The sequence below is a fragment of the Durio zibethinus genome, chromosome 26 (genome assembly GCF_047325235.1).
Source record: "Durio zibethinus cultivar Kanyao isolate XHJ-2024 chromosome 26, ASM4732523v1, whole genome shotgun sequence".
NCBI lineage: Eukaryota > Viridiplantae > Streptophyta > Magnoliopsida > Malvales > Malvaceae > Durio > Durio zibethinus.
The window spans coordinates 3,192,347-3,209,413 of NC_143187.1; the positions used below are offsets into that span (position 1 = coordinate 3,192,347).

Here is a 17,067-nt window from a genome sequence, read left to right on the forward strand (position 1 = left end):
ATAAACAAAGAATTTAAGAAAAATCTTTAATTTTTTGAAAACCCCTTTTTTTTGTTGGCTTGTTGGATAATCTTTAAAAAAAATCACTTTATTCTAAAATATTTTATGAAATTGTAAAATTTGAACAATTACCAAATGAATGAACCACAAGTAAAGAGAAAATTTATATATATATATATATATATATTTTTAAGAAAATGTTTTTCTTTTATCATCCATTTTTGGTTATTTCTATAAAAAGATCAGCAAGATTCATATGGCTTACGATATGCTGGGTTAAGGTTTATGCGTCTAATGGCTCCCAGACTATTCCTCACATCATTGTCTGTATAGACTAGTAAGGTTCCCCAATCCTCACCCATTACAGGTTACTAACGAAAAGGGTTCAATCTGAGTGGAAGTGTTTCACTAGCAAATGCGAAGGTTATCATCTCACGAGAGCATAGCTACTTCACTTCCTCCTAAAAGGGAAAGAGCTCGGGTCTAGAGCTCATGTATGCGAATAAATATGCAAAATGTGTGCAAAGTAATGTAGTAATCAAAATAACATGAATAAATCATAAACACAAAATCAAAATAAAGTAATAGCTAACAAGCAATTTATTTTATTTATTAACTTGTATGTATATTTTGACAAATTAAAATAAAGAGAATTAAATTAAATATCAAATAAAACTAATTAAATCCAACAGCTATTAATAGCGCATAACTAAAATTTGGCCTGACTCTCAAAAGTCCCCAATGGAGTCGCCAAGCTGTCGTAACGGTTTTGGGACCGTTAGACATAAATTGAGTTTTTAAAATCAAGAAAAATAAAATGGAGTCACCACCAATCTTTGTTAGGGAGTGATTGGCCACCCAAAAGTTTATCTTCTTAGTAAAACTATAAAAACGAGTTTAAAGTTTATCAAAAAGATAAATTTCGGTCTGCGAAAAAACATGTTGGGTTTGGGAGTCGGTTACGTATGGGGAAGGATTAACACCCCCACAACGCCCAAAAATTAGTACCATTTAATTACGTTTCGGTGTTGGATAAAAATGGTTTCAATTTGAAATTTAACAGTAATTCCTTTCATTTGGAAAAATAAAATTTTGCTAAAAGTTTTTATTTAGAAATATTGAGAAAATCTTTAAGTTAAAGAATTATCTTAAAATTCTCCAACATCTAGGCAGAATTTAAAATAACTCTTTTCGCTTAAGATTTTACATAATAATCCTTAAAAAGAAATAATAATCTTTATAGAAAATAATTGTTAGTGACTCTCCAATATCGAGGTAGAGTACCAAGAATTATTTCTTTCGAAATATTATTTTTATTTTATTTTATAATATCATAATTTTTTTCAAAAGTATTATATTTTTTTATTATAAAATATTTTATCATCAAATAGTAAATGAAAATTAAAGACAGAATAATGCAAATAATTACCAATGGTAACACGCTGACTGATGTATGCCAATGAATGTTATGTGGAATGAGATGCAATTTTAAAGTTGGGTTCTTAAGTATAATGAGACCACCCCAACTTTCCAACATCTAGGGAAAGCTTAGGTGCGACTATTTATATTTAAGATCCCAATTTACTATTAGACTTTTTATTTAATAATCTTATTATTAATGCGAATTAAGAAATCATGTGAAAAGACTTAACGAACTAAAATTTCCTAAATACCCCATCATCTAGGATTTTTAGGAGGTTTTGTGTAAAGGCTTGAATAGAGGTTTTGAATATTTGGTTTTAAGGTTTAGAGGGTTTTAAGGCTTGAATTTTAGGATATGAAAAGTTTAGGGTTTTGATTTTAGAGTTTGGAGATTTTAGGATTTGGGTTTTGGGGTTTGGAGTTTTGATTTAAGGGTTTAGATTTTAGGGATTTTGAATTTTGGGGTTTGGATTTTAGGCTTTTAGAATTTTAGGGGTTCAGATTTAAGAGATTTTAGATTTTTAGGGGTTTGGATTTTAACATGTTTTGAATTTTAGGGGTTTTAGAAACCTAGGATTTTGAAATTAAAAATTAGTGTTTAAGGTTTCGTTTTTAAGAAAATACGAACATCTCTAAAAATCTTCAACATCTAGGCGAATTTTCGAAGCAAGTTCGATTTTAATGATTTTTAAAAAAAATTTAAAATTTTCTTATATTTATTTTTTATGAAAATTTATTAATAATAATTCACCAACATCTAGGCGGAATTATTTCTTTAGAAAAATATTTTTTATTCCCTCTAACATCTAGGCAAGGAAAATAATAATAATTTTTTTTAGCATTTTTAATATGTATTTTTAATTATTACTTGTTTTCAATTTTATTATTATTAAAACAATTAAAAATCTATCATAACAAATTTAAGAACTTATCATGCATAAATATGTAAAAATACCTAAAATAACAAAAATAATAATAATATATATAAAAAATTTAGAAAATTCAAAAAAAATAAAAATTTTTTTTACCTGAATCGGACCGATCAACGGTCTGGTCAACGCTGGTCTATACCGGTTTGACCAGTTCAGTTTAATAAGCGGCTCGAGCGATCCAGAGGTTCGGACCGATTCACTGGCGGTTCGTCCGAACCGACCGGAGGGTGGCTGAGGCGGGTTGGTGGGTCGATTTGCGCGGATCTCGGGTCAGGTTCGATCCACGCGCGGATCCTCTTATGCTTGAAACAGCGTCATTTTGGCCTTATGCTCAAAACGACGTCGTTTTACTTTTATGCTTTCTTTATAAAAACATCCTTTTTTTTTTGTTTCAGTTCATTTTTTTGTTTCTGAGAAAAAAAAAAGGAAATAAGGGCTCTGGGCAGAGGTCCGACACCCTCGTCGTCCAGGCTCCGGTGCACCTCGCCGGCCGTCGCCTGGTCCGCCGTCGTCGGTGGTCGAAAACTTCAAAAGTGACCAAGAGGTTCCTTTTGACGCGATCTTTCCATATCTGATCTCCTCTTCGTCGGAAACGACCTCAATCAACGTAGATCGGGGTTCTAAGTTTTCTGTTCTTCTTTTTTTTTTTTTTTATAAAAAATACTCAAACTAATAACCTTTCTTTTTTTGTTGCAGGTACCTTCCTGGCGCTAGGTTCTTCGTCGATTCGGCGATGACTGTGGTTTCTGTTTTATTTTTTTGTGTGTTTTGGCAGTTTATTTTTGTAGCATTACTTCTCTTCTATCTCTCTCTTTTTTTTTTTTTTTGACTAGAAGCTCTATTTATAAAGCTCCAACCGTGCATATTTGGGGGGAAAGGCATGGGGCTCGGCATGGGGTGTAAGCACGAGCCTCATGCCTCTTTATTTCTTCTATATTTTTTAGTAGTAGGGTAGGATGAAAAGGATATGGGATGGGTGATGAGCCTGGTGGCAATGGTGCCGGGGATGGCACCACTGCCATCCTCGATTTTTTTTTTATTTTTGCTGTTCTTCTTCTTTTTGTTTTGTATTTTTTTTCGCATTTTGTAATATTATTTTTATTTTTTTTGGGACAAAATTGATGTCAACACTATGGATCGGTAGTTCTATGGATTACTGGTTGCCCGTCAAGTGCCACGGTTCGCATTAATCCTTAATATATATATATATATTGCCAAATCCGTAAGATAGTTTAGAGTTTTCATTTTGGCATATGCCTTGGTTGCAGTTGCTTGTGTATGCTATGTTTTGATCCTCAAGCCTGGTTTAGATCACTTTGAAATCTAAACTCTCTGTTTCTTTTTTCTTGCATGTTTGTTTTTCTGGTTTATACGAAGATTTTTAATGATTTATATCATTTTTAACAAAAAATTAAAGGCAAATTTAAATATAAAATCTTTAAAAATTTGAATAGGATAGCGTATACCCAATATGTCCCACTTGAAATGACTGAGAGAGCATTAAGTAAAATTTTACAAAATCTTCGTGATACAAACAAGCACATTTAAGATAATTATTATTATTATTTTTTTATCAAAAAGTTATTAATCGTATTTCGTGTGACATATTTTGTTTGAAATTTCACACTTTTTTTTTATTTTATTTTGTATTATACTAGTACAATATTTCAATCAATGCCTAAAGATTACTGTCATCCCAAAGCATTCTTGGTAAGACATTTACAAAATCAAAGCACAATATTGTGGCAAGTGTGTTTAATTGAATTTCTGTGGGCAATTAATTTATGTTTTTAAGATTAATTAATCGGGATATTTTGGATAATTGGCAGTCAAAATTTTTATTGGTTGATACAAAACCGTCTGTTTTTGTGCTTTGGGCTACTGAACAGTTTAGTTCATATATATCTATTTTAGGGCAATTAATGAATCTTTGACATTGCTAACTTAGCTCCATTTTTATTTGTAAGTAATCCTAGTGGAGTACATTTCTACCACATACAGTTATATATGATAATTTAAATTACAATATGATAATATAATATGAACATAATATAAAAAATATATATATAAAAAATTATAAAATTTAAAATTTTAATAATAATTATGTATATGATTTAATAAAATTAAAAAAATATATTTTATATTTTTATATTGACAAGAATTACGGGTAATTAATACATTTTTATTTTGAATTTTAAAAATCAGAATCAATAGTATTTGCCCATTATATGTCCACTTGAAATTAGAAGTGGAAGAGGATTCAGTAAAAATTGACAAAACACCACCAGCATATATACGAGCATAATTAAGCCCATTAGTATATTAAAATATATATTCTAATCTTATTTTGTGGCATGTATCATTATCCACCAGAATTGGCATGTATTATTGTCCAAATAAAACACAATATATTAATTCATTTCTTAATAACACAATATAAAATTAAAAAAACACAAATTCATTTCTTAATGAAGACAAAACACTAATATATTAATTCAATGTAATAAAAAAAATACGTAAAATAAAGTGGAACAAAAGGGCAATGAGTTGCCTACATTTTTTTTTTCATTTATTAAATTAAAATAAACTCAATTGATGGCCAAAAAAGAAAACTCAATTATTCACAATTCACAAATTAACATCATTAACGGGGTTTATTTAAGTTAATATAATATATGTAATGCCACTTTGATCCATTGGTGGGCTTATTGGTGATTATAGTCTTGTTTAAGTGGTGAAAATGAAATCATTATTTTAGCTATCAATTAATGCAAAACCCATTAAACCATTTATAAATTTTTGTTCGAATTATAATTATTTCATACACTAGCAATGATTTCAAAAACTCTACAAAAGATATATATATATATATTTGCTGTCTTTATATATTCAATTTAATTACAAATAAGGAAGATGATGTTGAATTAAAAATCCGATTAGAGCATTAAAAAGAAATGGAATATTTTATTTATGTTTATGGAATTAAAAAATTTTATCATGGCTATATTGGATAATAATCATTAGCATATATTTAGAATGGGAGAACATAATTGGTCATATCCTAAAAGGAAGATTTTGGCGTTGTTTTACTTCAAAAAAAAAGAATTAATTTTTTTTCTAGTTGTTTTAGACTTGGATAAATTTTTTACTTATTTTGAACTTTGATAATTGGCTTTTGCCTATGTCATCCCAATGTTGAATTAGACCAATCAGTTTCTCTCGATAAAGCAAATTCAAACCAATCAATTTCAATCCTTGGCATTGTGTTATGGATTTCTTTAATATTGCCAACTTAACTTGATTTTCATTTGTAAGCATAAATGAAGTGGAGCACAATGTAGTTACCATTTAAAATCTATATAAACCTCTCTCAAATTTCTTTCTATATATATATATATATCAATCTTCTAAGTCTTGCTGCAAACAAAAGAAAAAGGAAAGGAAAGGAAAATGGAGAAAAGAGGAGTCTCACTGATCTTGATGGTCTGTTTGGTGATGAGCACTCTAGTAGAGCAATCCAGAGCTCAAGGTGGAATTGTGATCCCCATTGGCGTTGCAGCAATCTGCTTTGGGGCCTGCTTTGCTCCATGCGTTCTTCAAACTGGAACAACAGCTGGCTCTTGCGCTATCGATTGCATTAAGAACTGTCTCTTCAAATCTACTGCGGGCGGTGTCAAAGACACCCAATACTTCTGCAACCTTGGTTGTTCTACCACCTTGTGCTCAAGTTTCAGCACCAAAGAAAATCCTGGTAATTTCTTTTTCCTCTCTACTTTTGAAAACATACAGACACAAGATCAACAAACTCAAGGTTTTGTTTTGCTTTTTTTGTTTATATTAATTCCATAGCTGCAAAGAAAGTTGGAAGCTGTATGGAATCTTGCTCAGCAACATGCGCCAAGAAGAACTGATCAATTCCCATATAAGAGATCGTTCATGAGTGAATAAAGAACATGGCCTGTTCAGTGATTTGGGATTTAATCCCAATTAATGTATTTAAAATAATGACTGTATGTATGTCAAAATCCTTAAGTGCTGCTACTCATTCTCTCAATGTGGGAATGAATTAATGACGCTTCTTAAATATTTTGGTTAATATGAATGTAAAATATTTGGTTGGGCTATATATATATATATATGTCTGTTTGTATGTATATATGTATGCAATTGAATAAGTTCAGTAAAATATCTTAAAAAATTTGAGATTGTCATTTGCCGTATTTATTTTGTATTTATTTTATATTATATGCCACATGCATATACTATATTTATCATTTACTTTATTACACAATTATAACAAGTGATTTTAGATAAAATATCTATTTTTATATATTACCATTCCATATTACAAATTATTCCGTTCTATTAAGGATAAAACATATTCAGTAAAATTATTTTTAAAAATTGATCAAAATTTATTTAATATTTGATTGATTAATTAAATTAAAAGAGATTTGATTTATTAACTCAATTAAAATCAAATTCACCTCTATAGATTATAGTGACTATTTGTGTAACAACAGACAAACCCCCACCCCACCCCCAACCCACGATAAAAGCTCACTTAAACCCACCCCAACCCATGATATAAGCCCACTTAAACCCATTACTTCCTCCTCCTTCAAATGTTTGTCATGTATTATTTTCATGAAATTTAAAAATAAGTTTTTTATTTTAATGTATTTAATATTAAATTTAAATTTTTTTTATAAAATTAAAATTTTATGATTTTTAATGCTAAAAAGTTAAAATATAATTTTAAAATATAAAAAAAATAAAAGTTTTAAATATTCTAAGAAAATAGTTTATAATTTTGAGATATCCAAAAAAAAAAAAAAATGAATAACAAAAATGAGACAAAAGAGTATTACATTAAAAATTTTCTTTGTCTCATTTTTTGTGACAATTTTTTGTTCGACATTTCAAATTTTCAATAATGTTGTTTTGGCAATATATAATTTCACATATGATAATATCTTTTTAATATATTGTAGACATCGATTTTGTCCAGGTCTAATGTTTTCATTTTAAGTATATTAATAATAATAATAATAATAAAATATTTTTAAAAATATAATAATTAAAAAATTAAAAAAAAATGAGACAGAAACCAGGGGCTGGTACGACGCCATTACCGCTCCTGTCAGCCTCCCGACCAGCCCCCTGTCAGCCTCCTGACCAGCCCCCTGATGCCCCTTGACCAGCTCTCTTTCAGCCCACTTACAGTCACCCTACAGCCACCCAAATCCCACCTAATTGAAGCTATTTAAAATCAACAGACAAACTCTTCCCCCTTCTTCTCTCTGGGCTCTCTAATAAAAAAAAAAAAGAAGAAAACCCATTCGATCTACCCATGAAAACCCTCGAGCTCAGACGAACTCTTCCCCCCCCTCAAAACACCCTCAACAGCCCCAGACAGGCCCACATTCCCATGCATAAGAAATCAAATTTCACGCAACCCCAAAAAAAAACACCACAATCGAAAACGAAATAGATCTACACAAATCACAAAAAAAAAAAAAAATACAATCCTCCCCGTAGGGAAGAACCTAGAGCCAAGCTACCTGCAAGAAGGAAGATAAATCAGTTTTTGTTCATAACAAAAAATAAAAAAGAAAGAAAAGATGAGAGATCCGAAACTTTGAAAACAGATTCGCGACAGTCAAGCCACTTTCAGGCCAAGCGAAGGTCGGAACTGGAAAGAAGGCGTCCAGAGGAATTTTTGGTGACTTTTCTGACCATTTTCTGGTCACCGACGACCACCGTCGACGGTGACTCACAAAACTGCCAGTGCAGGCACGACGTCGGATTCTGACGAGACCAGAGACCCCCCCTCAGAGCCTTTTTTTTGTGAAACTAAACAGACTGAGGAAAGAAAAAAAAATCTGACTTTTATAGAAAACATAGGACCAAAACGACGTCGTTTTGAGCATAGGACCAAAACGACGTCGTTTCAAACGTAGAGGATCCGCGCGTGGACCTAACCCAACCCGAGATTCGTGCAACCTGACCCGCTTCAGCCAGCCTTGAACTGGTTCAGACAAACCGTCAGTGAATCGATCTGAACCGCAGGTTGCCCTAACCGTTGAACTAGTCAGATCGCCCGAACCGTCGATCCAACCTCCGAACCGATCAGACCGCCCGAACCAGCGTTGACCGAACCGTTGACCGATCCAGTTCAGGTAAAAAAAAAATTTTTTCTTTTAAGTTTTTTTTTATATATTATTATTTTTGTTATTTTATTTTTATGCACGATAAATGTTTAAATTTATTATGATAAATATTTAATTGTTATTAATAATAATAAAATAAAAATAATATAAAATAATAACTAAAAAATATATTTAAAATGTTTAAATAATAATAGTAATAATGGAATAAGCTTTTTATTTTTCCTGTCTAGATGTTGGAGGGAATAAAAAATATTTTTCCAAACAAATAATTTCGCCTAGATGTTGAAAAATTATTATGAATAAATTTTCATTAAAAAAAAACACATAAGAAAATTTTAATTATTTTTCAAAAATTATAAAAAAAAATTAAACTTGTTCTGAAAGTTCGCCTAGATGATGGAGATTTTTAGAGATGTTCGTGTTTTACTTAAACCCTAAACACTTTTTTTTAATTTTTAAAATCTTAAGTTTTAAAACCCCTAAAAATCCAAAATCCCTTAAGATTCAAAACCTCTTAAAATTCAAAGTCCTAAAAATCCTAAGGACACGTGTGAAAATTCTATTTGAAGCAATTTGTTCCTGAATGCCGTCTAGATGATGAGGTATTTAGGAAATTTTATTTCGTTAAGTCTTTTCACACAAGTTCTTAATTCACATTAATAATAAAATTAATAAATAAATGTATAATAAAATTGGGATCTTAAACATAAACAGTCACACCTAAGCTCTGCCTAGATGTTGGAGAGTCGGGGTGGTCGCATTATACTTAAGAATCTAACTCTTAAATTACATTTCATTGTAAATGACATTCATTAGCATACATACGTTAACATGTTATCATCGATAATTGATTGCATTATTCTCTCTTTAATTTGCTGTTTGATGAAAAAATATTTTATAGTAAAAAATAAAAAAAGGGATAATACTTTAAAAAAAAGAAAAAAAATATTTTTGTGATATTACAAAATAAACCAAAAATAACATTTCGAAAGAAATAATTCTTGGTAGTCTGCCTAGATGTTGGAGAGTCACTAACAATTATTTTTTTTATAAAGATTGTTATTTCATTTTAAGGATTATTGTGTTAAATCTTAAGCGAAAAGAGTTATTTTAAATTCTGTCTAGACGATGGAGAATTTTAAGATAATTCTTTAACTTAAAGATTTTCTCAAAAGTTTTAAATAAATATTTTAGCAAAATTTTATTTTTATCAAGTGAAGGGAATTAGTGTTAAATTTCAAATTAAAACCATTTTTATCCAAACCGAAAATAGCGCGTAATTAAATAGTACCAATTTATGGGCATTGTGGGGGTGCTAATCCTTCCCCACGCGTAACCGACTCTCGGACCCAATCTAATTTTTCGTAGATCGAAATTTATCTTTTTGATAAATTTTAAACCCGTTTTTATAGTTTTATTAAAAGGATAACCTTTTGGATGGCCAATCACACCCTAACAAAGATTGGTGGCGACTCCTTTTATTTCTTTCGATTTTAAAACTCGTTTTATGTCTAGCGGTCTCAAAATCGCTATGACAGTTTGGCGACTCCACTGGGGATAAAATTCAAGAGTCAAGCCAAAACTTTTAATTATGTGCTATTAAGAATCGTTGGATTTAATTGGTTTTATTTAACATTTCAGTTAATCTCTTTTATTTTGATTTTTTTTAAAAATATATATGTTAATGAATAAAACAAATTGTATGATTTTGTGGTTATGATTTATTCATGTTATTTTAATTAGTACATTAATTTGCACACTTTGCATATTCATGCATGAGCTCTAGACCCGGGCTCTATCCTTTTTAGGAAGAAGTGAAGTAGCTATGCTCTCGTGAGGTGATAACCTTCGCATTTGCTAGCGAAACACTTCCATTTAGATTGAACCCTTTCCGTTAGTAGCCTGTAATGGGTGAGGATTGGGGAGCCTTACTGGTCTATAATAGACGATGATGTGAGGAATAGTCTGGGAAACTTTAGACATGTAAATCTTAACCCGACATATAGTGAGCTGTAAGGTCCAACTTTAGGATAGAGCCATACTGTCCCTTTTACGAGAAAATTACCTAAATTAGGATACTATGTATATTCTGTTATGACGTATGTTCATTCATTTACTCATTTTTATTTATTTGTTTTATTTACATTATTGATTTATTTTATTGTCTTCAATTTTGTTGCATGCATCATATAGGTACTATATTTTTAGAGGGTATTGTTTTAGACCAATCTTCAGCAAGAAAAAACCTTTAGAAAACCTAAAGGATGTCGTCTGTGTGTAAGAGCTACTTAGAGGTCAAAAGCCATTCAGAAGGTACTCAAGGGAAAGAAGGAGATTGCTTAGTAGATGGTCACATATCGGTGCTACCACAATCAATGCATATGGATCTCAGTCAAAATAATATATCAAAATTGGAAACCATTTGAAAACAGTGGAGAACAGAGAGAAAAGAATCTTTTTTCAAGAAATATAAGGATGTAGCACTGCTTATGTCAGTGAAGGTTGATGAACAGTTGATAAGAGCCGCAACACAGTTCTGAGATCCATCTTATCGATGCTTTGTATTCAACCAAGAAGACTTGGCCCCCATGATCGAAGAATTTTTTTTTTTACTCCGGATAGAGTCTACCAATCAAGATAAGATTTATTGAAAAGAGCATAAGACTACCGGATATAGAAAAAAATTAGCCAATATCATGTAAGTGGAGGTTGAAGAGATAGACAAGCACAAGAAAGAAAAGAACGGGGTTGAGACCATTCCATCAGCTTTTCTGCTTTAGTACATAAAAAAGTATATTGATACTGATTGGGGGTTGGATGTAATTGCTTTGGCCATCTATGGACTAATGATATTTTTTAAGGTTTTAGGACATATAGAAGCATCAGTGGTTGATTTCTTGGAACAATTAGATAAAGGTATAAACCCTTCACCAACTATTTTGGCAGAGACTATTAGATCACTTAATTTTTATCGAAAAAAGGGTGAAAGACGATTTATGGGGTATGCTCAGTTGCTTTTTGTTTGGCTCAGAAGCCATTTTTTAGGGAAAAAAAAGACATCATTTTAGCCATTCTCGGTGCATTTCAGTCCTATCAAGGAGTTTATTGCTAAAGAATGGAGAAAAGATTGGACAAAAAATCAGTGGTTGGCATTCTTTCTGAAGCTCACTAGCGAAGATATAACATGGAGGGCACCATGGATGCTTTCGATGGCTATCTTGTATAGTTGTGGAGACGAGTCATGGGTACCTTTGTTAGAAATATAGGGGACAGTGAGTTACACGCCCCTTATGGTTCAAAGACAATATGATTCACAGTAGTTCATCCCTATGACTCATAAGCTCGGTTCACTCGAGTTTGATTATGGAACACCCGGTTATGTGAAAAAGATCCGTGAAATCATCCAAGCATAGAAACAGGTCAACCGAATGAGCCCAGCTAGATTTGCAAATAATGTTGCTGAAGGTTACCTTACGTGAAAAATGAAAAGGGTTAACGAAATTAAGCCTCTACCAGCTGATGTTTCAGAGAAGTTGCCAGCTCCTGTTTCAGTACCGGTATTGTCGACTCTTGAGATTGTTCAGTGAGAGTTTGAGATTAAAAAAAAAGGTTAGAGAAAGAAAATATGGTTATGCTGGATCAGGTTAACCAACTAAGATATGATTTGATGATGAGAGATGATGCAGTACAGAAATTGACTAAAGAATGAAAAGTATTTAAAAAGGATCTGTAAAATTTGCATAAAAAATAAGAAATTAAGGTTGGATAGTAGACCTTTGAAGGGATCCAAAAAGGATGTGAAAGAACTACGAGATATGATGGAATATTGAAAGAACAGAGCTCGAAATAACAAAGAAATGATCTTCACACTCACCAAAGAACAGCATGAATGGAAAGAAAAACTTTCAAGAGCTTCTAAAAGGGTAGCAAGGCATCAAAGAGAAAGTGAAAAGCTAAAAGCTGAACTAAGGAAGGAACGAAACAAGAACTCCAATTTGCAAAGTGAAAAAAAACCTTAGAGTATGAATTAATAAGTTTGGAGCTTCAATTGACAAGCAATCAGAGTCACATAGACAAGATTTTGACTCAGTGGCAAGATAGAGAAGATTATTGGGCTCGCACTTGCAATATGGAGGTAGACGCTTGAGAGATGTTGAGTGCGGAAAATTTAGGGAGGTAGCAATACATCAAACATCTGACTATTCAAATCTACAAGGCTGTTCAAAAAGCAAGCAACTTGATTGAAAAGGCGAAAGCACTGAAACGAGAGATTGTACCAACCCAATGCCACAGTCAAAGATTATTGTACTTTTTGTATGAAGCAAAGGATCAATATGCTCAAATCAAATGTTTTTATGGCTTTAATGTAAGAATGATTGGATGATGTGTAAAGACTCTCATGGTTAATGAAAGTTTCTTTTTTTTTTTGATCGATCCAAGACAGTACCCTAATTTGTATTTCATTCATTTCATGCATGCATTTTCATACTAACAATAATATCAACAACATTATATCATGCGATCTAATTCATGGTTAATAAACTAAGGTTCAAGGATAGCAAAGCCAAGGAACCAAAATTCATCAATTTCGTATAGATATAATACTCGTTCTCAGACTCGAGCCATGGAAAAAGAGAATACAGCTAGATTTGAAAGGATCAAAAGGGCACAGGAAGAGATACGAGAAAGGGTGATGGAAATACAACAAAGCATTGAAGCACAAATAGCTGAATCAAGACAATTGTTGATTGGATCAATGAAAGGAAAAGAAGTCACTGACGCATCAAAGACAGGAGATGAGGTTAATATGAAAGAGCCATTATACCCTTCGAGATTCACACCACATCAAGTTCAGGTTCAAGTTTCTCGGGGTATACACATACAACCACCAAGTGCATAGCCATACCCCTATGTCAACCATTCTACAAGTCAACAACCGACCCACTTGAATACCAATTCGAGACCCATCCCAGTCGATCTCATCATGGTACCAAATCTTGATGACCCTGTTGAACAAGAGAAGTCTCACGAAATGTCAGAACCTGTTATAAATTCAAAAATTTGAGATAAGTATGACCAACTCGAAGAAAGGCTCAAAGCAATTGAAGGTAATGACACTTATGGGGTTATTGACGCCAATGAGCTCAGCCTAGTGCTTGACTTGGTTATTTTACCAAAATTTAAGACATCAGATTTTAAAAATACGATGGGATAAAGTGTTCTTCTGCTCATATCACCATATTTTGTAGAAAAATGATGGGTCATACCCATAACGATAAACTATTGATACACTGTTTCCAAGATAGTTTGACTGGTTCAACAGCTAAATGGTACGTGCAATTAGATCGGAGTAAGATTCGTTCATGGAAAGACTTGGCCAAAGTTTTTCTTGCTCAGTATAAGCACGTCTTGGATACAGCCCCTGATAGGCTGTCATTACAAAATACGAAGAAAAAATCGATGAAAACCTTCAAAGAATACTCACATCGATAGAGAGATACAGCGACCCAGGTCCAACCGCCACTGACTGAAAAAGAAATAACTATGTTATTCGTCAATACACTGAAGGCCCCACATTATGACAGATCGATGGGAAATATCATGAAAAACTTCTCTGACATGGTAATCTCAGGGGAGATGATAGAGAATGCTATCAAAAGTGGTAAAATTGAAGGGTCTGAAAAGAAGATAGCTATTTTAATGAAGAAAGAGCAGGAGACACATGCTGTCACTCACAGAAATCCCTCACACCATCTTTTTATCCCGTATAATCCATACCCCCTTTACTACCCTGCCACAAACCAAATCTCTTAACAACCATACCATTATCGAGCACCCAAACAACCGTTACCCAGACCAAGTTTTTACCCTCAACCATCCAATTACACCACTGCACCTTCAACTCGACCATTTATTTGACCAACTTACCCAAACAGTAATAAAAAAAACTTACAAAATAATAACAATTGAGAAAGACCTTATTTTGACCCAATTCTTATGTCTTACATCGATTTGTACCTTTAATTAATGAGAGGCCACCTTGTCGCTTTTACTTATGCAAAACCATTAAGACCACCTTATCCAAGTTGGTATGACCCTAACGCCAAGTGTGATTATCATTACGGAGTTGTAAGACACTCTACTAAAAATTACATGATATTTAAACGCAAGGTGCAAGGTTTGATAAATGATGAGCTTTTGTCTTTTGATACTAAATTCAAGCCCAATGTCAATGGAAACCCTTTATCGAATCACACTGAAGGGAAAATCTATATGGTGGTAAGGAAAAATATGTGAAGATCAAAAGATGCACGAATGAAGTGAGGACCCCTTTTGAACGGGTATATAACTGTTTATATGAGACGGGCATGATTTAACCATTATTTTTAGATGATAATGGCAGTCATAAAGACCCTAACCATTTTTGTAAATATTATGGGAGAACAATTGGGCATTCGATCCAAAGTTGTGAGGTTTTTAAGCAAACATTGCAGAGCTTGATGGATGAGGTCATCATTGAATTCTATGATGAATATGATGGAAATAGTGTGAATACAGTGGGTGACGAGCGTCCTAGCAAGTCTTTTATCCCCAAACCCCTTACTGTTTACTATGATGAGAAATCAGAGCCCTTAATTGAGAAAACTATCTTCTCTCGTAGGACACCAATGACCATTCATGTCCCTAGTCCATTCTCTTATCAGACCAACAAAGCAGTCCCATGGCGATATGATTATGATGTAGTGATACAAGGGCCTAATATGACCTCGAATAATCCAAGCGTGGAGAATATCGCCAATATAGCGAGAATAGGAGGAGTGACCCGAAGCGATCGAATTTATACCCCTGAAATGTCAGAAAGGGCCAAAAAAAAGAAAGGCAAGATAAGAGAAGAAGACGCAAGGGAAAACCAAGATCCTCAATCGATGGTAAGCTCAAAAGTGCAAGTTAACAAACCCATATAAAAAAAAGAAGCTTGTAAGTTTTTAAAGATCATCAAACACAGTGAGTACAGTGTGATGGACCAGCTAAATAAACTGTCAACTCATATTTTCTTACTGTCACTATTACTGAATTCTGAGCCGCATAGGAATGCTTTGCTGAAAATGCTCAACCAAGCTTATATCGAGTATAACATTTCTGTTGAGAAGATAGACCACATGGTTAGAAATATTATAGCCCCAAATTTTATCACCTTCAATGATGATAAAATACCTCTGAAAGGACGTGGTAGTGTTAAGGCTTTACATGTTACTGTCAAGTGTAAGTCTCACATGTGGCTAAAGTGCTGATTGACAATGGATCATCTATCAATGTTATGCCTCTGACGACATTGTCAAAGCTTCCAGTAGATCTCTCTCACATACGAAATAGCCATATATTGTAAGAACGTTTGACGAGGCACAAAGAGGGGTAATTGGCGATATAAAGATCCCATTACAGATTGGTCTTTGTACCTTTAATGTCATATTTCAAGTAATAGACATAACTCCAGCATATAGTTGTCTACTTGGAAGACCTTGGATTCACACGATCGAAGTGGTACCTTATCAATACATCAGAAGGTAAAATTTATCATAAAAGGAAAACAAGTCTGTGTGGATAGTGCAAAAGACTTATTAGAAACAAATACCTTAACAACTCCCTACGTTGAGACAGCAAAAGAAGCAATTGAATGTTGTTTTAGAGCTTTTGAAATAGCAAACGCTACTTATGTAAGAGAAGGGTTAATGATGTCGATCCTTCAATTGTCAAAAGCTACGAATATGGTAATTAAGCAGACTCTTGGTAAGGGTTGGTGTGCCGAGCAAGGCTTAAAAAAAGCTCTACAAAGGATCGCAAGAGCACCATGCCCGATTAAAAATAAAGAAAGATAGAGGTTAGGCTATAAGCCTACGACTGTTGATAAAAAGAATGTAATGCTGGAGAAAAAAAAAGAGAATGGCATGCTTAAAGGACAAGATTTGATTAATAGGAAAATGATGTTCCCTTATTTGTATGAAACCTTCCATTCAATCGGGCATATCTATCCTAGGTCGATAGGAGTTGAACAAGAAGGACTGGTAATGGGATTAGAAGAAGCTTTCTCATGACTTTAAATAGAAACAGATGAAAGAGTCATGCAAAATGAAGAGATCTTTTTTTCTTTTTAGGAGACTCAAAAAATGGTGTACCATTTTTGTTGTCCTTGAACCTTTAAACTCAAAAATTCCAATTGCGTCTACCCAAAAGCATACGGAGGTTAAGTGTATGGGCTTATTTTCATTGCCTTAATAAAATGATGAATGCAATGCATTTCACTTATACCGTGTTCTCTATTTTTTATTTTTCTTTTTTTTCATTACCATTCTCTTTGCCCTTGCCAAGATCAATATATATTTCTTTATGATTATACCCATTTTCATTTTTTCTAATAATGAACATTATGGATGACCAAGGTAATAACACCAGGTTTGATTTTGAAAATTTGACTCACATTAATGAGCTTGATAACGGTATTGATTTAGAAGACTATGATTTACCTCATAATCTGTTGAAAT

General features: G+C 32.7%; 1 protein-coding gene across 1 annotated transcript; it reads left to right on the top strand.

Moving 5' to 3' along the window:
* The first annotated feature begins 5,778 nt into the window (after positions 1-5,778).
* Positions 5,779-6,451, top strand: LOC111274499 (thionin-like protein 2). The gene is made up of 2 exons (XM_089755928.1): positions 5,779-6,105; positions 6,204-6,451. Exons 1-2 carry the CDS (start codon positions 5,805-5,807, stop codon positions 6,263-6,265), a joined length of 363 nt encoding a protein of 120 aa, XP_089612054.1. The 5' UTR covers positions 5,779-5,804; the 3' UTR covers positions 6,266-6,451.
* The last annotated feature ends 10,616 nt before the right edge of the window (positions 6,452-17,067 follow it).

Coding starts and splice junctions, on each gene's coding strand:
- LOC111274499 (XM_089755928.1), top strand. CDS start 5,805: ATGGAGAAAAGAGGAGTCTCACTGATCTTGATGGTCTGTTTGGTGATG. Junction 6,106..6,203: donor CAGCACCAAAGAAAATCCTG/GTAATTTCTTTT, acceptor TTAATTCCATAG/CTGCAAAGAAAGTTGGAAGC.